This window comes from Takifugu flavidus, chromosome 6 (assembly GCF_003711565.1).
Source record: "Takifugu flavidus isolate HTHZ2018 chromosome 6, ASM371156v2, whole genome shotgun sequence".
Classification (NCBI taxonomy): Eukaryota; Metazoa; Chordata; class Actinopteri; order Tetraodontiformes; family Tetraodontidae; genus Takifugu; species Takifugu flavidus.
In genome coordinates, this window is record NC_079525.1 from 7,539,261 (window position 1) to 7,563,751 (window position 24,491).

General features: G+C 44.8%; 4 protein-coding genes across 5 annotated transcripts; 2 read left to right on the forward strand and 2 right to left on the reverse strand.

Annotated features, from left to right (window-relative positions):
• The first annotated feature begins 267 nt into the window (after positions 1–267).
• col9a1a (collagen, type IX, alpha 1a) lies at positions 268–9,236 on the forward strand. Its single transcript, XM_057035953.1, has 32 exons — positions 268–482; positions 1,239–1,313; positions 1,644–1,682; positions 1,768–1,830; positions 2,646–2,699; positions 2,778–2,813; positions 3,044–3,067; positions 3,446–3,499; positions 3,590–3,643; positions 3,722–3,754; positions 3,840–3,896; positions 3,962–4,015; positions 4,104–4,157; positions 4,261–4,314; positions 4,448–4,501; positions 4,587–4,640; positions 4,737–4,790; positions 4,906–4,959; positions 5,044–5,097; positions 5,172–5,216; positions 5,314–5,367; positions 5,471–5,524; positions 6,079–6,132; positions 7,170–7,241; positions 7,409–7,444; positions 7,528–7,572; positions 7,672–7,704; positions 7,784–7,930; positions 8,009–8,063; positions 8,175–8,363; positions 8,431–8,508; positions 8,581–9,236. Exons 1-32 carry the CDS (start codon positions 408–410, stop codon positions 8,784–8,786), a joined length of 2,064 nt encoding a protein of 687 aa, XP_056891933.1. The 5' UTR covers positions 268–407; the 3' UTR covers positions 8,787–9,236.
• A 186-nt stretch (positions 9,237–9,422) lies between these two features.
• On the reverse strand, positions 9,423–14,390 carry ptp4a1 (protein tyrosine phosphatase 4A1). The gene is made up of 6 exons (XM_057036166.1): positions 14,160–14,390; positions 11,987–12,618; positions 11,787–11,879; positions 11,112–11,242; positions 10,818–10,892; positions 9,423–10,448 (listed from the first exon to the last, which is right to left on the reverse strand). The coding sequence occupies exons 2-6, from the start codon at positions 12,089–12,091 to the stop codon at positions 10,331–10,333; spliced, it is 522 nt and encodes a 173-aa protein (XP_056892146.1). The 5' UTR covers positions 12,092–12,618; positions 14,160–14,390; the 3' UTR covers positions 9,423–10,330.
• Positions 14,391–15,574: 1,184 nt separating this feature from the next.
• lgsn (lengsin, lens protein with glutamine synthetase domain) lies at positions 15,575–18,306 on the forward strand. 2 transcript variants are annotated; one of them, XM_057035950.1, is made up of 4 exons: positions 15,575–15,714; positions 15,843–16,521; positions 16,624–16,790; positions 17,048–18,306. In XM_057035950.1, exons 1-4 carry the CDS (start codon positions 15,691–15,693, stop codon positions 18,239–18,241), a joined length of 2,064 nt encoding a protein of 687 aa, XP_056891930.1. In that variant the 5' UTR covers positions 15,575–15,690; the 3' UTR covers positions 18,242–18,306. The 2 variants fall into 2 exon arrangements, with proteins under 2 accessions (XP_056891930.1, XP_056891929.1); XM_057035949.1 differs by having other exon boundaries at positions 15,602–15,735.
• Positions 18,307–18,597: 291 nt separating this feature from the next.
• On the reverse strand, positions 18,598–24,159 carry LOC130527407 (protein FAM83B-like). The gene is made up of 4 exons (XM_057035874.1): positions 23,422–24,159; positions 21,790–21,954; positions 21,166–21,290; positions 18,598–21,013 (listed from the first exon to the last, which is right to left on the reverse strand). Exons 1-4 carry the CDS (start codon positions 23,857–23,859, stop codon positions 19,024–19,026), a joined length of 2,718 nt encoding a protein of 905 aa, XP_056891854.1. The 5' UTR covers positions 23,860–24,159; the 3' UTR covers positions 18,598–19,023.
• Between the last annotated feature and the right edge of the window lie 332 nt (positions 24,160–24,491).

The following is a 24,491-nucleotide window of genomic DNA, read 5'->3' on the forward strand; positions in this document are numbered from 1 at the left end:
GATTTTTTTTCGTTTTCTCTGTCCAATTTTTGACTTTAAACAGACTTCCAATAAATTATTTTCATTTTTTCCAATAATCCTCTGCCACTTTCAACCATTAATTGTTTAATTCGTGTAAACGGTTAATATATTTGATTATTTTGAACTGACTAATTTGGCTAGTCAGCTGTCCTGTCAACTGTGATTGCTGTTCTGCTAACAATTTGTTTCCCAGTGAAGGAAATACCAGTCCACAGAGCCTCCCACCTCCTCCTCTACCTCCGATTTCTTCCTCCTCCTGACATCCTCCTTTCAGAAGACCCTGAGTTTTCAGTGAGGGGGGAGCCGAACAGGTGGACCGTTCAGTAAGTTAGGTCTAATCTGGAAATAAAGGGACTTTCAGCCTCTTTCTCTGCCCTGGGAAGACCATGATTCTCTCCTGGATGTGCCGAGAGTATTTGCTGGTGATTTTACTCCAGATCGTGCTGATTTGCTCGGCTCAGGTAAGAGTCACTCTTCCTTCTCCTGCCCAGACAACCCGAATTTTTCTCTAATATTCCCATGTATGTTTATTCTATGGTACACAGCATTAAAATTATGTGGAATGTGCATAGAATCTGCGCTGTGGGTGCATTTATTTCTATTTGGGATACTTTGGAGCTCTCAGCCTATCATATTGTGATACCTCCTGATGTCTAAGTTTGTGTGTGTATACACACACATACACACACACACACACACAGTGTATATATATATACTCATTTTATGGCAGGTTTTATGCAATTCTTCCTGGATGGTTACTGGACAGAGATAGAAACACTTTAATGTAATCACCTGAATCCTCTGCCTGTAACATTTCTAACATTTTTCCGTGCATTTTAAATTCTTCCCCCACTTAGTGCTTTCACTTCTACATATCACTTTTTTTTATAATCTGTTTATGTTAGGTAATTAAATATCAGTTGTATTTACATTGTGAAATAAACTCTGGCTTCTTGAACCCAGTTTGCACGATTGGCACCAATATAATCCAGACAGCAGCAGCAGCAATAACCTGAATACATGCTGTTACCATGGTGATGAAATGAGGCTAGAGCAGGGAAGCGGGTTTAGTTTCATGACCTTTCCCCTCACATCATCCCAGACAATGATACTCTGTATGAGCTAGCTTTTGAACCTCCAGCAGCACCAGGATGGGATGATAGTTAAAGATGAAATTCATCAAGAAAAAAATAAATAAATTTCTGTTTGCTTTTCAGAGAGGCCCAGTCGGTCCTAGAGGCCCCCCAGGCCCACCGGGGACTGCTGGTGTGCCGGGGGTGGACGGCATTGATGTGAGTTTGTGTTTTTCTTTTTGCAGGTTTGGATCTACAGGCAATTGTAAATGGGTTCAAATGTGCCCCAGTGGTGCAGATATAAGTTAAAAAGAGAGAATATCCACAAATGTTGCATTTTTATTGTTTTGAAAAGGCTTCAAAATGAAACAATAGTAGAGCTAAAAGGAGATTTCTGAACTCATGATGAGGATTTTAGAAATACGGAAGGGTCAAAGTCCCCTTCAGAGCACAAAAAGCTTCCACACACAAACCTGTAGAAACACCTGAACACCTGAACTGTGGGTGAACGTTCTTCTATATCTGAACATGTTCTTTATGGATGTTTAGGGCGACAGAGGAGAAGATTCCACTGTAAACGGAGGACGAGTGAGTGGATTTCAATCCCTCCTTTCACAACACTGATCTTTGAGCTGAATCACCTCTTTAACACGGGCTGAACTTGTGCTTCCAGGGTCCTGATGGTGAGAGCGGCAGAGATGGAGCTCCGGGAGCCCCGGGAATTCCAGGGGCGGACGTAAGTCGAACCACAAGCTCTGAACTGTGGATCCAGCTGACGGAGGGGTGGCAGGTCCGAAAGGGTTCTCAGTGAGATCAGAGTGGATCAGATCTGCTGCTGTGGGAGTGATTTTATTTGGCTTATGCTGAGGAAAAGGTGCAGAGAAGAAATGCCTGAATAAATCAGTCTGGCTATTTCAGCCAGAGTGTGAAGGAGAAACAGGGGTCTTTTTGTGTGGGGTGGAGGAGTGTGAGGGGGTGTCAGCTGTTTTTGGGGGGCAGAATGGACTCAGTGTGCTCGGCATCTGCCGTGGAAACACAGCAGCAGATTCATGTGGCCTGAAACACATTTACACCAATCCAGTTTGAGGATTCAGAGATGAGCTGTTTCCATGGTGACGGTCATACAGACCAGAAGGCAGAGCAGGGGGTCAACAGGCCGACTCAAGGATGTTCTCCAAATTGCTGCTTGCTGATGTGTTTGAGCAGGAGGTAGTGGGAGGGGCCAGTACAGTAAGCCACGCCCCATATGATTGCGACAACGTTTAACAGAAATGTTAGAATTTTAAGCAAATAATGTGAACTGTTTAAATCCTGTCCTGGATACATCAGCAGCTCATCACAGGATATGTTACATTACAAACTGATCTGAATGACCTAACATATGGAATATAATTAGGTTACCTGAGTTTCATTTATTTTAAACATAAATACTGTTGTGGCTGCAGCCTTTAGACATGCGGCCTTTAGACATGTTGGGGGGATTTTTGTGATTTCAATTAAACACTAAATGTTTACATTACAGTTTTTAAGAGCATTCCTTCATCTCTGCAGGGCCCAGTTGGACCCCCTGGGGAGCCTGGAATAACTGGCCTCAAAGGATCCAAAGTAAGTTCATCTGGAACCTTCACTTATCTCATCTGTGTAGTTCTGATATTTCCAACTTTCTGGACTTCTTTGTTGCAGGGAGAGTCTGGGCTGCGGGGACCTTCTGGAGAGCCTGTAAGTACAGATACTAATAACAGCCAGATACTACTACAGCCATACTAAAAAGATTTTAAAACCTTCATTTTAACTTAACGAACTTCACTTGTTGAAATAAGCAGGATACATTAAACAGATTAAAGTTGAGCTTTGCCTCACAAATGAATAAATCTGCTCCTTCGGACATTTTCTTATTTGTCTTGATGATCATTTTGATTGATGGGTTGATTGATTGATTTGTGTTGCAGGGTGTTGGAACTGACGGCCTGGATGTGAGTTGTGAACTGGGCTGAACCAGGCTGAGGGAGTCACAGTGGTTGTATTCTGCCTATTTGTGTATTTCCTGTCACGTGAATGTGTGAGGGATCATGTTTGCCTGAATACTGGACTGATCAGAACCAGTCTGGAACCTTTCACAACCCCCAGGGGTCAGCAAATCATACTGCTTGTTCACATGCTAGGAACCAGTGCTTGTAAAGGAACCAGTGCCACACATGGGGGATGGGGGGGCAGGGGCGCAATCAAGTTATTATTCTGGAAAAAAAATGATCTTTTCCTGATTCAGGTTATATCTGCTATGTTAAAAACATTAGACATGGTTTTCAGACTATGAAAACAAAGAAAAGACTGAATATTTCTTGTTCTAACAGGGAATTCCTGGTACAGACGGCCTTCCGGGTGAACTGGGAAAAGTCGGCCCCCCGGTGAGTGCACGCATTCTGCCATCGGTGTAAACACCTGCATCTAACACCTCAGAACAATCATTAAAATTAGGAGGACTTGATTTTCCACAGGGGGCCAGAGGAAAGAGGGGCCCAGTGGGTCTTCCTGGTGCTGTTGGGCTACGGGTAAATATCAGATTCTGAGCTGGGTAGCTGAACATAGATGTCTTTGGTCTCAGTTGCTGTGTGTTGTGTTTGTTCCAGGGTCCTCCTGGTGTGTATCAAGGCGAGGAACTGGTAAGAACTGACATGAGCTTGTCATCTGTTATTTTAAAAAGGTGACAGACTCCCGTGACCTCAATCAGAACATTCTGGCTTTTAGTGTCCGAATGCTTGTTCCTCTGGACGGACTGGACATCCTGGTCTCCCTGGCATGAAGGTTAGATGGAAGATTCATTGTTTGTGTTGTTGTTATTCACACTTTTTAATTGGACTCTTTTTTAGGGTCACAAAGGGGTTAAAGGTGAATCAGGTGAACCAGGAAGACAAGGACACAAGGTGTGACTGATCACATGCATTAACTATTTAATTGAAAGCTTCATACTGAGACCAGTTTTAATGCTGTTTCCTTCATTACCTCTTGCAGGGAGAGGAGGGTGAACAAGGGCCACCGGGTGTAGTCGGAGCTCAAGGATTACCAGTAAAATATTATTTCCATTTTCTGTTTGGCTGAACTCACTGAAACATAATAACGGCAAACATTTCTGTCATTTTCCTTTCCTCAACCTGCTGAGTAATTTCAGGGTCCAGGTGGAGTGAGAGGCTTCCCAGGAATCATGGGCTCCAAAGGAGACAGGGTGAGAGAGACACTTTATTTTAAAAAATGGATTTATGTTCCCCCTAGTTGGCTAGTTGATTGATTGATTGATCATAAAATCCTCACTGCACTGCATATGACCTTGTGACGTGATTACAACATTACATCCTTAGGGACCCCGAGGAACACCTGGTGATATCGGACCTCGTGGCATCCAGGGGGTCCCAGTGAGTATCATAGCACCTCTGTTGATCAACCAGACTCTCAATTAGAGAAGATGGTAAATAGATACCTGCTGGTTCTGTTTTTAAGGGTGACATGGGTCAGAGGGGACCTACAGGTGAGCCGGGGATACCAGGAGCCCAGGTACCTGCACCAACCAGCTCAGAAACCTCAAGTCTAAAAGTCTTCAGCGACTGGAAACACACAAAGCTCATGGTGTCATTTCTGTGCCTTTCTTAGGGAGATCGAGGCCCTCCTGGGATCAGAGGAGCACCAGGAGCTAAAGGAGACCCTGTGAGTGCTGCTTCATTCTACATTCTTCATTCATGCAAAATGTGTCAGATATCATGTTAAAGGCTGCAGCGACTCTGACCTTTGACCTGTAGATTAAACTTTGTGTTTTTTTCAGGGCCTCCCTGGTCCAGACGGTCGTGAAGGAATTCCTGGGCTGCCTGGCTCCAAGGTGATGCTCGCTTTTAAAAGATAGAATGATCAGGATTTGGATGTAGATTTTAGAGCCCTTTTACCAGAATGTTGCTGTTTATAGGGTCTTCCTGGTAAAAGTGGGGCTCCAGGTGATGCTGGTTCACAGGGACTTCCTGTAAGTGTAAAAGCCGGTTGATCATCAGCTCTTTGGGATTGACACATCTGATATCTGATGGTTTCCTTTACCAGGGTCTGCCAGGGGCTTATGGACAGAAGGGCATCAGCGGTGTAAAGGTCAAACATTCACATCAACAGTTTGCAGATATTTGAACAGTCTCTGTTGTTTGTTTAGAGAAGCTTTTAGTAAAATAAGGCACCTTTTCGTCTCCAGGGAGTGGCAGGGGATCCAGGTGTCGTTGGGCTAGATGGATCTCCAGGCAAACAGGCAAGTTTCCGCTGTAGCAGTTAAATAAAATTCAAATTGAATTGCGATCCCTCACAGGAAGAATGCTAAGGTGCAATGTACTCAGAGTCATTTCTGTCTGCAGGGTGAACGTGGTGAACAGGGAGAGGTGGGACCAGTGGGACCCAGAGGAGGACCAGTGAGTACTTTAATAATTTAAACTGTGTGACTGTGAAACTGTTGGGTTAAAATTAAAATGGATGATAAACCGTTTGCAGAGGTGGTTTATGACAATCCATCATTTCAGTTTAGCTGCTTTGAGATGGAAGAGGTGTGGAGATTTTAGCTGCTTTAACTATAAACATAATGCCTGCTAGTCTGCAGACTAGTAGACATAAATAAATAACTTTTACCACTGGACTCACACAATAACATTACAATTCTCTAATAGCATTTCAACCGTTTTGCACACACTGAATATTATATATTCTGATATGTATATTGTATACACTCTCTGTACTATGTACAGGTATACAAAAAGGCTAATTATCAACTTATCTTGGATTATTATATATATTCTTTTACATATATATTTTCTATTCTTATTTCAATTTTTTTCTCTGCGTGTTTTTGCTGCTGTTGCGCTATCAATTTCCCCATTGTGGGACAAATAAAGGAATCTTAATCTGAATCTTTGCAAGTCAAAAATTCTCCCCTCACATCCAGATTTAACCCTTTGTGTGTCTTCTTCAGGGGAGCCGTGGACCAAGAGGGCACGATGGGCCTCCAGGGGCACCGGGAGCCCGGGTGAGAACTGATAAAGCCAAAGTTGAGCTGCTAAAATGAAGATAAAGGGCCAACTGAACATGATGCAAACTAATTATAGTGGATTGTGAGCCTGTTAGCATGACATAAACAAACATATACAGAAACTCCAACCACAAACGCACTCAATACATATTTTAAAAGGTAAAAGCATAAAAACCTAAAAGACATTCGGAAATCTCTGAATCTACTATCAAGAAAAGCTGGAGACCCAGTAAAGGATCCTGTGGGACTCCTTCAATAGGAAAACATCAAGCTGCGGCTTTGACCTGACATCTATGTAGTTTGGTGTTTGGTGACACTGCTGGTGTGTGAAGGTGTATTCAGGGGTGAGACATCACAAGCTTAGGGTCGTCCTATCTGAGCTAATCAATAGAAATCTACACAGGTAAAGGCAACAACAGGTAAGTTCTCAGGGCTCCAAAAGGACAAAGCAACATTTATCCGAAGAGTTTAGATGATTAACTTCCTGATCTCAGTTCAGCTCAGCCCTGTTCAGCCAGTAAAAACCAGTAAAAACAAATGTTTAAGACTGTTTCCTGTCTTGAAGGTATTATTTCACACGAGGATCGTTCACAAAGATAAACTTGTCTCTGGAACGAAGCCTTTCATTAAAGAGTGGTAGGAATTTATAAACGTCAGTCCTGCAGTTAAGTCTCTAATCTACCGCTGAACTGGTATGAATTGGTCCTTGTTAGAGAAATGTGAACACCCGGGGGGGCTTTTTCTGCAGCTTAGGGGGGATTCGGGACAGGAAAAGAAGCCGAGAAATGCTGAAAGAGCCCTCTGTTCCCCGGGAATGCCTGAAAATCTGTCGTCCCACTGGACACAGTCAGGCCCCACACAACCGTCAGCGGGGTGGCGGCGGTGCAGTGGGCGGGTCTTTGGTACCCTCCAAGAGTTATTTATTTCCCTGTGGTCAGAGCAAGATTGGTCCGCTACTTTCCGGTTGGTGTGCTTGCGTGTGTGTGTGTGCATGTGTGTGTCTGAATAATGGTGATTTTTGTTTGTTTTAAAAGGGAAGCAAAGGCGATCCGGGCCTTCCTGGACTGCCTGGTCCTGCTGGGTACCATGGGCAGAAAGGCGACAGGGTGAGGCATGATGTTAAAGTACCAATTTATTTCCGGTCTTTAAAAATCATTCATGTCAGGTTCGACAAACGTGTCAAAATGTGTCATTAAAGTTGTAAAAAAAAAAGGTGGTAAAAATGCGCCAATACTGTCAATAATGAGTTTTATAATCAAATTTATATTCCCAGGGTGCCGTTGGCCTTGATGGTCCAAAGGGAGACCAGGTAACAACTTTTCTACATCAGTCATTGACACTTTATTGCACCTTTATTACACATAAGTTTAAAAATCTGTGGCTCTGCTTCAGGGACCTGCGGGTGCAGAAGGAACAGCAGGAGATCGAGGCGACGTGGTGAGTGCTCCTCAAGTGAAAATCCTCCTTCTGATGGAAAAAAGAGTGAAACCGAGCCTTCTACAGTCAAACGTTCACTTAAGCATCTTTTCCTCACAGGGTGATGAAGGAGAGCTGGGCGAGAAGGGATCGGTATGCTTCTGAGGGTGGAACATCTTTATCTTTAGATGATACAATAGCCATGCTAAACATTAGCATCCACCCCTTACAGACAGGCCCACCAGGGGAGACAGGGAATAAAGGGCCAGAGGGCAGTCGAGGGCAGCAAGGCAAAGAGGGCAAGTTGGGCCAACCAGGCCCACGGGGCATGCAGGGGGACATGGGTGTCCCGGGCCTGCCAGGGCGGCAGGGACCACCGGTGAGGCGATCAAAGTCCTGCTGTTGAATCTGTCTCCAAACCGAAGACTTGATTTTATCTGTAAATTCTTTTGTTTAGGGAAAAACACCAACTGATACACACATCAAACAGGTCTGCATGAGGGTAATGCAAGGTAAGAGTCAATCTCCCAAACCCACCAACTGTTTACTGATACTTGTTACCATGCCAACATCGAGCAAGAGAACCAGCAATGGCTCATAAACTGTAACCTCCTGTGTCACAGAGCAGCTGGCCCAGCTAGCAGCCAGCCTCAGCAGGCCTGAATCAGGTATCGCTGGCCTGCCCGGCCCCCCGGGCCCACCTGGCCCTCCAGGACCCTCTGGAGAGAATGGTTTCCCTGGCCATGTTGGATCACGAGGACTTCCTGGTCTGAAGGGTCCACCTGGGGTACTGGGTCGCAAAGGACCCAAAGGTGAGATGAGTGGCCATCAGTAAACGTCACCATGAAGGTTTATCTTCCATTTATATTTGACCTGCAGGCGATCAGGGTGATAAAGGGGACCGAGGACCTACAGAGAGAGGACCTAAAGGAGAGCCTGGAGCCCCGGGTCTACCAGGTAAGAACAGTTTACCCTTCAGGTGTTCCTGGATGGACAGGTGCTGTTGTGAACTCTGATTCCTTCTTTCAGGTCAACCCGGTCGAGTTGCTTACGGCAAAGACGGACGTGATGGAGAGCGGGGACCCCGTGGAGTCGACGGTACGGTCGGCGTTCCTGGGCCCCCTGGCCCCCCCGGCCTGAACGCTTACTGTGAGTCAGCACAGTGCGTTCTGCCAATGGTGGCGTCGCCGGTGTCAGCCAAAGACTCCAGCATGAAGGGCCCCAGTGAGATGTGAGGGGTGGGCCACAGTGGAACACTGAGGACTGGAGAACGTTTAGATCCGTCGCTTGTTTAAAGTTCCTCATTTTGTCATCCTGAAGCCATTTATTGTGGTCCTGAAGTGACTGAACAGCCTCACACCTCAAATTTTATCCTTTTAATTTGTTTCTGAACCTGTTAGCAGGCGCAAAGTTGCAGCTTTCAGGTGTCAAAAAGTCCGACTGTACGTCTGTGTAAATGTGTCATTGTCCAAAATTATATGCTGGAAGACAAGTATGTTGTTTGTACTGTTGTTGTTTGTTCTCCTTGCCCCTCCCCCCACCCCGTGACCATCTCATCTCTGCCATGACTGTTGAAATGTGTGAAAACCTCTGAAAAGTTTTTTATGACCTCTTATTTATTATATCTAAGTCCAACATGACGTCTTCGGGTTGTACAAAGGAGGAAATAAAACACATTTTGATAACTTCTCACGCTTTTTCCTGCAAATCCAAGCTGATTACAGCGTTGGCCTATCGCTCATTAGCATGCGGTGTCTTCAGAGAAGTAATTGTTGAAGTGGGAACCAAATGTTTAAACGCCGACGATATTATTAATAACATCAATAATGTCAAATATGACCAGATTCCAGCTGGAAATGAGGCCATGCGGATTGTTGCTTTTCAGTGTTTCATTTAATGTACTTGCACAAGTTGGTGAACAGGTACAACTTTATCGCTCACGGTACTAAATCACACATCCATTAATAGTATAAATAGCCGACCTAATAATAATAGTACACACTTTCAAATACATAAAATCATCAAGTATCCAAGTCTTAAGTTACGGACATCAAATAAAGGCATACAAAATATCGCAGACGTAGGAAGTCCAGTTTGAAGCAAATAAAAGAACTGAAGAGGAAATTTAAAAATAATAACTCACATTTTGGACATGGCAGTTAATTAGTAAACACAAGGTCTGGTAAAGATAAACAACTTCCTAGACTTTAAACTGACAAATATTGCAACAATTAAGCATTTTACATTACAAAACTCATTACTAAAAGGGCATAAGTGAGTAAGACTTCCTGCACAAAACAAAGGCAACGGCTTCTTTTCCGTTGTTCCAAGTAGAAAAATGAAACACCTTTTCTGCAAGCGCGCTCGCCTCGGTTGCCTTTGTTCCACTTCGACTGTAAGGCATCAATGGATGAACCATCTGAAGGAAGGCAGAACTTTTTTGGGGGGAAATGGGGTTTCAAAGACGTGATAAACTGGCCAATTCAACTCTCAGAAGCGTTTTCATGAAACAATTAATCCAACACGTTACGACCACGTACAATTTCATTACTTTCTGGGCACACAAAGAAAATGAGGATGTTCTGGTTCATGCCTCACTGACATTTAATCTAGGACCTGAAGCAGGAAGTGGGCGGGACAGTAAGGTATTTCAACAAAAAAATACTTCAACAAAAGGACATTTCTTAACAAAAACACAAGCCTGCCTGGTAGTTCGCCGCAGAGGTCGACTTGAGCTCTTGGTGTGTGGCAGCGGCTGGGTGTGGCTGAGGGGTTGGCTCTACTGGATGCAGCAGTTATTGCGATGGCTGTTGGAATCTTTAAAGCGCAGGCGCATCTTTGGACGATATTTCTCCAAGTAGAACAGCTGCTTGCTGTTGAAAGCTCCGCGACGCTTCCTGGTCGGTAAAAAACACAGACATCAACAGCCAAACACATAAGCATGTCTGAAGAATTGCAAATGGACAAAAGCAAAAGACACTGAAAGGTTTCAGTGACGTGTTCTACAGCTCTGCTTCTAAATGACTCTTATGTGATATAACAAGTGTCAGCATGAGTCATGTTCCAGCTCAAACACGCCTCACACAGAAAGGCTACAAATGCAGGTTACTACACAGTGCCCACCAGGGGGCCCCAAAGTGTCCATCTGCACAGTCAATTTTGGCTTCTTGAGTCAACATAAAGGTGTGGAATAAAAATGAGCCAATCATCATCTTCTGAGTCTGCACAGTGTCATCTTTAACAGACGAGCCAGTGTTTGGACTTACTGTCGGATGAACTGGACAGCGTCTTCGTACTTCATCCCACATTCAATCAGAGCAAGAGCGACCAGAACCGGGGCTCTGCAAGGACACCCCACATTCAGACCACACCAGAAAACTCAGCCGGGCCGGAAATACAAAGCACACGAGACATTTTACCTTAAGTACACTCAAATGATACACAACACCATGGATGGTGCGATGAGCTCATTGTTAAACAAGTCATCTTCAGCTTTCTCTCACTCAGCACCTGATCAAGAGTGATGACGCATGTCCACCTGACAGGAGTCTAAGGCTCACCTCCCCAGTCCGGCCACGCAGTGGACAGCAATGCAGCAGCCGGGCTCCTCCCTGAACTTCAGCTTCAGCAGATTCAGCCAATCATCCACGATCTGGTTAGAAGGAGGGGCTCCATCATCAAACGGCCAATTCTGGGGAGGGACAGAGACCAGGAAGTCATGATGTTTGCAGTTTATCAGAAACCAAAACACAAGAAGCAGCTGTTGGGGGGGGGGGGAAGACAGCTGGGGTATCTCTCTTCCTGTTTTTTAACGGCTCCTTTAAGAGCGTAAAGTGGCTCATTTCAGTTCCTGATTAACAAAGAAGACAAACAAGCCTTCATTACCCCTAACAGCAATCAGATAATTATTATTAGGTTATTTTAATCCATTCGTATTTGCAGCACCTACTTTCATGACCTGTTAAATCTATTAAATTATCTTCAGAAACTCTGAAGAGCTTCACTTGTTCATCCCTCTCACGGAAACACGGATCACCACAGATCTACTGCCTGTCATCAGTTGGAAATACATTTTCACTACTTTCATTATTCTAACTTTTTTTCACATCTCAGCAGTGAATTTGGGCTATAAAAACATGACATTCATTAAAGAAATCATTCAACTATAACAGCCAAAGATGCAGAAAAAGCCCACTGAGCTGTGGTGAAAAAAGAGTTGACAAGTTCAAACACACCAGAACCTGGATTCCTTCTTTGACCACCAGGGTGGCATCATAGGTGGCCTCACAAACTCTGACGACGGTGGTCACTCCATACTTTTTCAGCTCCTGGAAGGACAAATTTGATATCAAAACATGAAAATGAAGCACCTGAATTTTCTGCAGAAAGGATCTGATGTCCTGACTTCATTACAAGCGAGGACTTAAAGTCTCACCTCAATAAACTTGTTGAGGGTGGCATTTGTGGGGTTGTGGGTAATGAGGAACCGCATGTTCTTGTAGGTGATCTCCACAGGGGCCGGTCGATTCATTCGAGCCATGGTGACAACGTTTGGAAAATAATTACAATCCCAAAGCTTCCCACAGATTAAAACTACGGATGTAAATCTGAGCTGATGTAAAAAAAAAAAAAGTCCAACGAGGCTGTGAAAACAGATCCAATGATGTTCCAGGGAGGCTTAAAAGAAACAAAGGAGGTGACAGCTAGGTGGGAGAATTCAGGAAGAGTGTGGCTGGACAAGGGCGGACGATCGGAAACAACTCAAAAACCCTCTTCTTTGGAATAAAATTAAAGAAAAGGAAGGGAAAAAAGAAAAACAAGGCTGGTTCCACCTTGATTCAGGCCAGGCGGAAGCCGACAAGGGCAGTGTGCAGCGGGTGGAGTTACCCCATCCAGGCCAAGTTAACGCTGGTTCTGGGAGGCGTCCCTCCGGTGGCTCAAGTGCGTCGGATGGATGATGAGGTTGGCAGTTCACTCGTCTGCATAGACAGCGTGCTGAGCCTGGCAGTAGTCTCCACTGCCCTTCAGAAACTCCATAAATGTGTGACCCAGAACACCACAGAACTGCTGCAGGACACAGAAGACAAGATGTTTTGGACAACAGCCAGGCTGGGAAACAGAAGCCTCACGTCTCCCTGCAGAACGTTTCTGTTTTCTGATCTCTGCCTTCACCACTAATGTAAGGTTCTGGAGGGAACAACATTCTTATTGCAGCGCACGGCCCATCCAACCACACAAACACCCCGATGTCAGACACAACATCAACCTTCTGTCCTACATCATCACATCTCAAATTGACGGCAATATTCATAAATCTTCAAACAGATTATAAAAAACAAACAAGATTGCAGCCTCCCGTTTGTTAAATATAAGAATTTGTTATTCACTGGGGAAACTCTCCACTGATATGTAACATTAGTAAAACGTTCCTTAAGGAGACAATAACAGCAGAATGCAAATATAAAGTTAAAAGTACATATATAGATTTATACTGATGGAGCAGACATGTTGTCTGGACCCCCCTGGTGTGATATAGACACTGGATCCCGTCCACAGAGACTGGATTCTGTGCAGAATACCAGTGTGGGGTGTGGTGTTTGATTATGAACAGCTGTGAAGGAAAAGCTGTTAGAAACGGAACCGAGAACCTCCCAGAGCTCCAGTGGAAATGGACCTGCCAGAATCATATAAGATGCCTCCAGTATACTCTTAATCCACTGGTGGAGATCAGACTGGTCAACATGTAGATCCCATCAGTGACAACTGGTTCGTTCAGAGGCCTTCCCAACATCTGGTATTACAGCTACTAACGGCTCAAACACGCTTTCACTGACAATTCTGGGTTTGGTCGACCTGTTCTGTCACCATCGGAGAGTAGACCCTGCATAAAAGTGGCGTTTTTGTTCCATAGTGACCTAAATGCACAATCGAGCCCTTTAAGTCTGCTTTGTTAATCCGGTATTTTCCGGCTGGAAAACGGCATCAGGCTCAAACATGGAGCTTGGGGGACAAAATGGAGCACTTGGATTCAGTAGACGAAAAACAGACGTGAAAGCGGAGCAGGCTACGCAGATAGGCGGTAATTAAACAGATGACAGGCTGTAATAAATGAGAAAGCTTTAAGCGTCCTTTGTGTCGGGACCAGCCGGGCGCCATCATCCACCATGAGCGGCCTCGGACCACACCGGGACGGTCGGGACGACGCTTTCAGCTGACAAACGTGGGGCCTGTTTGGTGCAGCAGAGGAACCCGATCAGCCCCAAATCTCATCCTTTAACGGGCCTGTCCTCGTTTTAATAAAAGTGCGTCGACTGTTAGCGGCAGAAACTTGGAGCTAAGAGCTGTTTCACAATCGTGCCCGAAACACGCAGCGACACTAAACGACAGTCACACCAAACCCTACCAGTCCTGCTGACTTTCACTAGTTAAGACATTTAAAAGTCAATAACAGTGGGACAGAGGAAACGATTGTTTCTTGACGAAGCCGTGATTTTATCGAAGTGACGTTAAGGCCAACGGGAAGCGATATCAAATCGACTCACGACAAGACTCCATAGGAAAAGAGCAGAAACACAACATATAGCCACAAAAATTGACATTGTACTTACTGGGATATGCTTACTCATTGAAGATTGTAGCTTAATCATACAGCCGGTCCCCAGAAAAAGGTAAGAATGTGAAACGGTTCTTCACCATACAGCCCGGTGTCGTTTCTCCGAGCGGAGCCGAAGTCTCCTGACGTGATTCAGTCAGACTCGAAAATAAAGAAGAAACCTTCCTGTTTCGTTTTCAGAATAAAAGCCCCCCACGCGAAACCTTTTAGTTCGAGATTGAGCAAATTTACCTGAGTGAAAGTTTGTTCGTTTTTCTTATTAATATACGTCATTATCCCATAAGAAGTGGAGTTATTTATTTATATTATTTACAATTAAAATTCTAAATGTTATAATAATAAACATCCACAACTAATATAGTAAAAATATTCCAGTAATGACTAGAGACATCTTTTACTGTGTTATATATGCTAAAACCTTTTTGTTTTGGTTTAATAAGCCTTTTGTCCGCAATATCAAGTGTTGTGATCGATTGTTATACCAATAACTACGTTTTTATTCTCGGTCCTGTTGCTTTGAGTTTTATATTGGACAAATATCAGGAAACTTCCGGTTGTCCCTACATTGAATTGTGTGTAGATTGGCTTCTGAGCAAAACCCCACCCTGAAAACGGAGGTGTTCTGTCCAGACATCTCCCTACCTGGACCTGCAGCACAGGACTGACAGTTCAGGCTCAGCACGACGCATAAAGCTGTCTCTACTGCTACCACTACTACTAATAAAAATACACAATAATAAATGAATAAATATGCTCACACGTTTGTTGCTGAAGCCTTGCTCGGAATAACACAGGAATGACAGGAATGTTGTTAGGGTTAGGTAACCCTAACCCTAACCCTAACCCTAACCCTATGTCAAATTATCACATTTCCTTCTGACTCAGTCATTTTCCATTATCAAAAGCAAAACCAACTATTTTTTTCCCCCTTTTTCTGATATTATCGTACTTTAAAGAAATGTTTTTGTGTATTTAACTAAGCTCTCTTTTCAAATAACTGATTGTTGTCATGGCTACATTTGCCATCTACTGGCTTTTGAATAATTCTGCCACCGTCGCTTACATTCCAGGTCTGGTTGTGAAACTGATTGTCCCCTCAAAATTTACATGGTTCTTCCTCAGGAGAGGGGTCAACTATTAGGCTAGTAGTGCACAGAACATCAGTATCTGCAGGCATTGTCTGGCCCTCATCCCACTGGAATAAATACTTTTGGTCTCATATCTTTCTAGAAGAGCAAACAGAGCTGCTGAGATCAGCAGTTTCCCTCTACAGTCACACAAAAGCAGCTCTGAATTGTCCTCCCGGCCAACCAATGAGCTCAAAGCTGCAGTGGCTCTGTGTCCACACTGTGGTCGGAGAGCACCAGATTCCTGCTGCACTCCCGAGAGTGTCAGGGGGCCAAAAGAATTTTCGAAACCATCACTATTGTGTCAATTGTCTATATAAAATTAATGTGCGATTGGTGCTCTGCCTTTGCAGGGGGGCAATGAAAATCACAGTTTAACTTAAGAACACAAAGACAGACATGAATGACTCTGAAGATCTCAAGGTAAAGCCTCCACATCAGCAGGTTTGGCTACAAAAATTCGTTTGATCAGATTACTGGCTGTAATTGTTTGTACTCTAGCTACAGACTTAACCCACAACACCTGTGACGGATGCATGTGTGTCTTTCAGGAGGGTCAGAGTGGAAGCAAAGACCAAATAGATGGCACAGGGATGAGTCTGGGCAACAAGAAGGGAGTGAGGGTAACTGGAAAATATGCACCACCCGTGGACTGGAACAGCAGAGGGGGAGGTCCGTGCATCATCCACTCTCCAGCAGCCGTCCCTTTACCTCCTGACCCCCCTACTGTGATCTCCATCAGCCCGTTGCATCAGAGGAACCCAGAACGAGCCAATGAACCTGCGATGGATGAAGCAGCTGCAGAGGAAGAGTGGACCAAGGAGGGGTCTTCTCAAACCAGAGTGCCGAACGAGATGGGCTTTCCCCGGCAAACTATGGAGGAGCTGAAGACCATCCTGAGAGAGAGCCCCCTCCTTAGCATCCGAGGACGAGTTGATGGGAAGCCAGGTGGTCCTTATACATACCTGCATGGAAGCAGTGGCAGCAGAGGCCGGACTGATGGACACCAAGATGATGGAAACTCCAACAGAGCATTTAGCACCTTCAAACCACGCTCTGAAGCTTCCAGAAGGGGGCCCAGCTCCAGAGAGGGAACGTCTATTCAGCCTTCTCACATGGATTCATCCAGTTCATTCAGGGCTGATGCCAACACAAATGTGCAGCCAGGAGTCAGGACACACACACATGCAGGCAGCAGCTCCTGGAGAGAGACTGGAGCTTCTCATACAGGTCCTGAAGCTTTGCTTACAGAAAATAAATGAGAAAAAGCGATGTTTTTCCTTCTTTTCAGAGTCAAAGTGATTTGTCAATATTTCAAACTCTTCCTGACAGAGACCCAAAGCGAGAACTTCGAGATCTTTGGGAATCAGAGGTTCATTTCAGCCATGGAACAGATCAAGCGTCAGATCACCAGAGAAAACATCACCTTCGTCCGCTTCGAGGCCACCGACCTCCACGGGGTGTCCAGGTCCAAGACGGTTCCTGTCCGCTTCTTCCATGTAATCTATCTATCTATCTATCTATCTATCTATATCTATCTATCTATCTATCTATCTATCTATCTATCTATCTATCTATCTATCTATCTATCTATCTATCTATCTATCTATCTATCTATCTATCTTGCCTTTCAGAACAAAGAAATTCAAGATATAAAGATTTTATTTTCTGCCTGACCTCAGAAGTTTCACCTGATTCCTCTCTTAATCTTCACCAGTTCTATTATTATTTTAAGAACCCAGGTTTGTCTCCACAGGAGAAAGCAGTTTATGGGATACCAATGCCGAGAAGCTACCTGGAGCTGACTCTGAGCCCTAAGAGTAATGAAGTGGACAATGCCAACACTGCCAACTTCAGCAGTGATGTCCTCTTGATCCCTGATCTTTCCACCTTCAGGGTCTTACCCTGGGCTGAGCAGACAGCCCGGGTCATCTGTGACCCCTGCACGGTGACAGGAAGCCCCCTTCGCACGTCTCCTCGACTGATTGCCAAGCAGCTTCTTGGCCAGCTCCAGATCTTGGGATTTTCTTTATACTCGTCTTTCACCTACGAATGCTGCGTGCTCGGAGCTCCGGATCGGATCGGCCCTAAAACCCTCATGTTCCCCGCAACCACACTGCTCAGCAACCATGACCTGCCTTTCTTCCAGCAGCTGGTGGACAGCATGTACTGCATGGGCGCCGATATAGACAGCATCGCCTCGGCGAGCGGCCCTGGTCAGATGGAGATTAACCTGAGGCCAGAGTTTGGGATCGAGGCTGCAGACAGTGCCTTCACATTCCGCACCGGCATCAAAGAGATGGCGCGCAAACACAGCTACATCGCCAGCTTCTTCACAGATGATGGCCTGTACAATGCCGGGGTGCTCTCTCACAGTTTGTGGGATGCTAACTGCCGACGAAGCCTCTTCCACAGCGCGGAGAGAGCGGGCGAGCTCTCTGAGATTGGCAGGAAATGGATCGCTGGTCTCCTCACCCACTCCGCTGCCCTGAGCTGCTTGATGTCCCCCGGTCTGGGCTGCCGGAGCCACATCGCCAAGACGATCAAAGACCCAAAACGGATGCTGTGTGCCACCTGCGGCTGCAATGACAACAGCAGCTCCTTCAACATCAAGTGTCACGGTGGCAGGGAGACACACATTGACAACAAGCTGGGCTCAGCTATGGCCAATCCCTACATCGTGCTGGCCGCCACCGTGGCCGCAGGCCTGGACGGTATCAGACGAAACCTGAACGCTGACAGCAGCCTGAGCAAAGCCCCCAGTCAGCAGAAGGAGTTTGCCATTCCTGTGAAGCTTGACGACGCCTTGGAGGCCCTGGCAGAGGATCACGTGATCCGCAGTGCCCTTGGAGAGCCCTTCGTTCAGTATTTCATCGCAATGAAGAAGTTTGAGATTGAGACACAAGAACTGGATGACGAGAGAAACAAATGTCTGGAGTATTTTATCTAAAAGTCTTAGTTTAAAAGATCAAAGCACATTAAAACCAATTAAAGTTTGAATAGAAAGGTTTTATTTTCTATATTGATATGATAGATTGAAGTTAGATTGAATAAAGAAACATTAAAAACACTGATAAAGAGTCACTGTGTGTTTTTATTGTTAGTGATAAGATGGACAGTGATGTGAGATGAAAAACATCATTAAATGTCATAAAAAGTTGAAATAATGTTTGACTACTGTACATGATGAATATTTAGGACTATTTCTTTTGGTTTTCTTGGTTTGTAATGAAGTATTTTTTACACGTGATGGTGAGATTTATTAATATATTGATAAAAATAAATACTATCAAACATAGCTGTAACTGTGTAAAAAATGCAGATGTTTTATTAATGACCAATACGACAGACAATGACCAACCTTATCAATTACTTAACCTTATCAGACACCCACATTTTAAGTTTTAAGATAAATATGAAAAACCAAATGTGAGATTTTGCAAGGAAAATAGTTTCAAAATCCCAAATTAGTATAAAGATATGCACAAGTCCCATCAAAATATAAGAAAAATAGTAATTGTTCCATGTGCTAATTCATTAATATTCAGTAATTTTCTAAAATATGTTTGTGTTTTGGCCTTAGCCCATCTTCACTGTGGCTGTTTCCCTAAAAAATCCTGACAGTTTACAGATGCACGTTCCGCACATGCACGGACAGACATGCATTCTGAAGTTGCTTCTATGCCTGACTTCAGCCCTGAAGAAGCAGTGTTGCTCAGTGTTGCTGTTCCTCTATTTGTTCTTGCCAATGAGATTTCCAACTCTCTGCATGAATTTGCCCAGTTTTTTGTCAGAGCTGCTCTGCATCTGATACTGGTTGCATCCTGGGTCGTTGTATGCAGAACTTCCGTCTTTGGAGAGATTTTCAGTGGTGAGCAGGTATTCGAAGCGGCTGTAGACTTTCTGCCTCTGGTAGACTTTGGCCTCCTCCTTCTCCAGAGTGCTCCTCCACCCTTCCTCCTGCTCTGCTGACAAGGACGTCTTCTTTTTACTGGAACGCTGTGTCGATAACCTCTGGAGAGGCTTGTGCTTCTCTATGTCTGGTGGGCCAATGTTGGGGTTGTGCATCCTGGAGACACCCTGAGACTGACTCTTCTTGGTTGTGTGGTCTGCAGAGTAAATGGGGGGATGGTCCACTATCACTGGTTGGGTGAGTCCAGAGGTGTGTTTTGGTTTCAATGAGATCTTCCTTTGGAATGACTTGTCCTCTTTTTTGGGCTGTTTCTTTTCATCTGACGCGAGCAACGAGTACATTTTCATTCTCAGTGAATTTTTCCTCTGAAAACCTGGTTCTTCACACTGCATTTGCCCTTTTTCCAGATAACTACCCTGAGCCTCTGCTGCACGCTGAGAGCCAGCAGAAGCATTTAGTACCTCAATGGATGCTGGTTTTTGCCCCTCAGCTGTACCTGCAGGCTCAAGACTTTGTTGGGCTTGAACCTGCTGAGACCCTGCAGGCCGGTTCGTCTCTTTCTCAGTGTCTTTCTCATCTTTAGAAAGCTTTTCTTTTCCATGCCCCGGTGGAGCAGAACCATTGACCACAGTACCAGAACCTTCTTTTTCTTCAGGAATTCTAGTCAGAGACTTCACTGTTTTTGTGGCCTGTACACTGAGGCCTCCTGGCTGAGAGAGCTTTTGTGGGGAATCCCTTAGTTTGGTATCTAAATTTCCTGCTGAGGTTGTCCTTAAAAGAGGTTCATTCCAATCATAAGTTGTCTTTGGATCCGAAACTGATTTGACATCATAGTAAGAGGCAGAGCGATGGTTCTCCATGAGAACACCCTTTCTGTGGGGCTCACTGTCAACCTGACTGGCTGATTCCAGGCCGCGGTCTGTTTGTAGAGTTGGCTCCAAATCGACAAGACTCGTGTCCAGACCTCGAAATGATGACTTATAGGAAGGTTTTTCTCCTGCATGCCTCTTTAGTTCCTGGTTCTGTCTGAAATTAGAATACTCCTGAAGACTGAGCCTCTTTTGCCTGATTTCCTCCATCCTGGACTTTATGTCCCTCGACCTGCTGTGAATCCGCTGCGTTTGAAGCTCATTTAAGTGCGTGTGACTGCTAAACGGCGACGTGACTGGAGACATGGTGTCGCAGGAGGTGTCTAACGCCATGTCAAAGTCGTTGAGGTAGGTGTCCATCTTCCATCTGTGCAGCGATGTTTCAGAGCTGAATGGTATGAGATTCTGGTCCGTTCCATAACGGGTCCGGTGTTTAAGCTGCTGCTGAGACAATCTGTTGGGTAGCAACAACTCGCTAACCCCCCTTAAGTTAGAGCCAACCTTTTCAGGCAGGACTGGAACTCCAAGTTCATTGGTTCCCATCCTCAGACGAGTCAAAGCATTTAACCTCTGGAGGTCTTCACCATAACTGTGGCCCCGCAACATGTTCCCCACATCAGGATAGTGAGATTGATGCAGCCTCTCTTGGATGCTCAGACCCCGGGTCATCATGGTGGCACTGTTGAATCTGTCTTCCTGAGCCTTCCTCATGGCCTGCAGACCTCTGGATCGCATGTGAATCTGATGGAGGGAAAACTGGCTGGGGCTCTGCAGGCTCACAGGATCTCTCAGGAAATGTGAGGACCTCTCAACAGACTGAAGAGCCGGAACTGTGGAACGAGCGAACAATCTTCGGAACTCTTCGTCATATGAGGAAACCAACTGACCTGTGATCACCAGGGCCATGCTGAGGTTGATTTTCTCACAGGACCACGTGTAGCTGAAAGAGAAATCATCCATCAATGACCTATTAGGATGATGCATAGGATGAATAATCACCTGTCTTCTGGTGTCAGTTTGCTTTAAACATTGACTCTGGTGTTTGTCTTTATCCAGATGAAGGTTTTCATGAGCATAAGTGGACAAACTCACCTGTAGGTTCCATACAACACCGTCTGGCAGTCTATCAGAATGAATTTTTGCTCCAAAGCTCCATGGAACTTCATACCGGACTGACAGTGATACTGTTGCCCCTGAACAGTCCGAACCCGAATGTTCTGAAGGAGAAACACACAGAACAAACAATAATTATGGAACATAAAAAACATTATAAAAATTGGGTTTCTGTGTCGGGAGGAGGAGAAGTTCAACCCATGAGGAAGGTGCAGCTTTTTCACGGTAAACACGTGACAGTCAACAACGTTTACGTCACTGCTGCTATTCACTTTTTTCACATTGACGTCCTGCCAGCCCAATGCTGCTCAACAGGAAACTCCAACCAGCTTAAAGAGATGAAGTCTTTCTATGTGCTGCTGCTCAGGTCCAGTGTGGTGACAGGGAGGAATGCTGCAGGGCATGCTAGTGAATGATCCTGTTTTCACAAGGGTGTGGAGATAATGTCAAATTTAATCCAGATATAAATCTCCTGCCAGCAATTGAAAGATCACACAACACAGCTCACATCCTCTGACGCCACACATGATGGAAATAACAGTGATGAACATATGAGAGAAAGTTCTATCCTTTCTATTGTTGCTACTTTTGACACTGTCTCACCTTGAGGTCTTGGACGTTGATGCCCACCCTGAGGGACATTGCAAGGAAGCTGCTGAAGTGAGAATCATCGAGGAGGATGTAGACAGCCACGCCCCTTAATGTGGCAGTGATGATTTCTTTGAAAATGTCCACGTCAGTGAAGACATCCATCGCTATGGCGATAACCTGGGGACATGTGGAACATTTGCCAATCATTTAAATAACAAAGAAACAATTTTTAAGCTACATTAAAGGTCTCCTTGAAAATTACGTACTTGTAGGAAATGTTAAAATAAGTGAAATAAAAACAGTGAAGATCTTACGTTTTCACTAATTATACACACATACTAACATAGCTCCGAAGATGTTGGACCCATAAAGTGCTTGATTATTATGCAGTGATTTTTAAATTTTCGATGGACAAATTTCGTTATGAGCACTTTCAGGTCAAACTGTGTGTTCTTCAGAGAAACAATGAGAATTTATGCAGTTTTAACTGTGTTATTACACACTCACTCACTGAGTGATGCATAATGACTTGAGATGTGGGCTTGTTAACTATAAATGTCTTACATCAGACTTGTACTGAGATGAATACAGACAATATTCAAGCTGGGGCAAGAAACAAGACATTTATTGCGCGCGCGCGTGTGTGTGTATTTGTATGTGTGTGATGAATTCCCTCAGTTTTTCCTGTAAGATTCTGATGCCTCTTGGTGACATTTCTGGTATTGCTGTTGCCTGGTGATTAATATTGTTTGTTCTCTCAGACTCAAAGGAAAATAATCCCAGTCTTTCACCCACAAAAGTAATTCAGGGTTTAAACAAGTCCTTGCAGATTTGCAGATGACTGGACTCATGACATGTGAGTTCAAATGTTCTGTTATAAGCTATAGCTTATAGCAATGTTACAGTTAAAGTTTCAGATTTTATTTTGTCAAGGAGGAATAAGCAGGCTAGATTTAATTTAATTTAAAGATCCATGATTGTTTTGGTCAGACTATCGAGGTCTGGCCTGTGACAGCAGAAACTATGTTGTCATGAGTAAGCTAACACACGTGTTTGTCTGTGAGCTTTGGCATGAGTGAACTCCAAGTTCAGAGTGTTACGAAGGTTCTCCTCACAAAACCTGATTGGCTGGTTCTGTTCTAGACCAGTAGGAACCCTGCAGGACCTACAGCTCCGGTGCTTCATCTCCAGCCTGTACAACCCCTCATCTGCTCAACGTCTCCTCTGTAATTCATCAGAACATTCTGAGAGACACAGCAAACTGCAGGTGCGGATGTGTCAAGGCTGGACAACCAGTCCAACCTGACGGATGCTCAGCTGTCATGGTGTTAACTTTAAATGTTTGTGAGCAGAATTTGTGCTGAAATATTCCAAATGTGCCAAAAGAACCAGCAGACTAAAATCATCCAGACCAGCATTCTGACCCATAATCTGCTTCAAAGTGGAATTCATTCTAACGAGAATGTTAAAATGTCCAATCTGCAGCCACAATCAGCATCAGCAGAAGGAAAACAGACAGAAAAAATGTGACCTTTCCATTTGTTTTCTTACTGTATAATTATTCTAAAAGGCTGAAGGAGATGAACAAGCTGCTTGTTCGTTACACGTTTCCACCTGTTAGATGCAGGTTGGTTCTGTTTTTACCTGGCGGGCATCCTGGATCTGTTTTCGCACCACTTCCTTGATACTCGGTGTGTTGATTCTGGGTGGGTTGAACAGGAGACTGATGCTGGTGTCGGAGGCCTCTAGGGACACCTCAGGCCACCCCAGCTCCAGGTCTGGCACCTCCTCATCTGACTCTGATGGGAAGTACGTGGACTGAGCCCCCGTGTCCATTGTACGTTTCATCTCGAAGTCATCCTCCACATCTGGCAGCTCCCCGTTTTCCAACATGAACAGGATCTCCTCATCGGAGAGGAAGGGGCTGATCTGCTCGGCCCGCAGGAACTCCTCGTAGGCCTCTCGGCCTCCACAGAGCAGCGCGTAAATAGCCAGCCGGTAGGACTCCTTGTAATGTGGCTGGATGTACATAGGATTGTCCTCTTCAGCCAGTGAGGACAGATGGGACAGACTGGACTCCATGCCTGTTAGACCCACGATGGCTTCTGAATATAGTCTATAGTTTCCTGTCAGTGTAACTGACTGTTGTGCAGACTTAAATGCAGCAACACTGAGGATCCCATTTAAAGAAAACACAGTTTACACAGCCTAAAAACTCGTCCTTCAGGTTTGATCCACAGCAAAACAAACAACAGGAGCCATTTTCAGCATATTATATAAGGAAATGAACCAAAAACTTACTTCCTGGTTGTAGCACAAAGTTCCTGTTCTGCACAGTCTCAGTCAATACCTGAGCAGCACTGAGCTGTGGTTCTGAATTGCTTGTGCACAGGAGCAACTCGCTATACCTGCCCTATTAATCACTCAAGCCCCGCCCACCTGAGTGCCTGAGGCTGTCAGAGCAGGTTTCTCAGGCAGCGGATGTGGACACAAAATATTTATATAGTACAACACATGTCACTAGCTGACACAGCTCACCCACACGTAGCAGTTTCTGGATCTGAAATAATGATACAGGAAATTATGTCTGGCCCTAATGTGAAGTACCTTTCTGAGTGACTGGACAGGGTTAGATGCCTGGACAGTGGACAGTGTTTTGCTGTGGAGGACACTTAAGGGTTTGAAAAGATATGTCTGTCCGATGTGTTCCTTAT

Excerpts from the sequence above, each read along its gene's own strand:
- lgsn (XM_057035949.1), top strand. The coding sequence starts at position 15,691 with ATGAATGACTCTGAAGATCTCAAGGTAAAGCCTCCACATCAGCAG. Across the intron at positions 16,522-16,623 it reads GACTGGAGCTTCTCATACAG|AGACCCAAAGCGAGAACTTC; the intron begins GTCCTGAAGCTT and ends TCTTCCTGACAG. Across the intron at positions 16,791-17,047 it reads TTCCTGTCCGCTTCTTCCAT|GAGAAAGCAGTTTATGGGAT; the intron begins GTAATCTATCTA and ends TTGTCTCCACAG.
- col9a1a (XM_057035953.1), top strand. The coding sequence starts at position 408 with ATGATTCTCTCCTGGATGTGCCGAGAGTATTTGCTGGTGATTTTACTC. Across the intron at positions 4,016-4,103 it reads CAGGAAGACAAGGACACAAG|GGAGAGGAGGGTGAACAAGG; the intron begins GTGTGACTGATC and ends TACCTCTTGCAG. Across the intron at positions 5,368-5,470 it reads ATGGATCTCCAGGCAAACAG|GGTGAACGTGGTGAACAGGG; the intron begins GCAAGTTTCCGC and ends TTCTGTCTGCAG.
- LOC130527407 (XM_057035874.1), bottom strand. The coding sequence starts at position 23,859 with ATGGAGTCCAGTCTGTCCCATCTGTCCTCACTGGCTGAAGAGGACAAT. Across the intron at positions 21,955-23,421 it reads AGATCCAGGATGCCCGCCAG|GTTATCGCCATAGCGATGGA; the intron begins GTAAAAACAGAA and ends ACATGTCCCCAG. Across the intron at positions 21,291-21,789 it reads TCAACGTCCAAGACCTCAAG|AACATTCGGGTTCGGACTGT; the intron begins GTGAGACAGTGT and ends TTTCTCCTTCAG.
- ptp4a1 (XM_057036166.1), bottom strand. The coding sequence starts at position 12,091 with ATGGCTCGAATGAATCGACCGGCCCCTGTGGAGATCACCTACAAGAAC. Across the intron at positions 11,880-11,986 it reads CCCTCAACAAGTTTATTGAG|GAGCTGAAAAAGTATGGAGT; the intron begins GTGAGACTTTAA and ends TTGTCCTTCCAG. Across the intron at positions 11,243-11,786 it reads AAGAAGGAATCCAGGTTCTG|AATTGGCCGTTTGATGATGG; the intron begins GTGTGTTTGAAC and ends GTCCCTCCCCAG.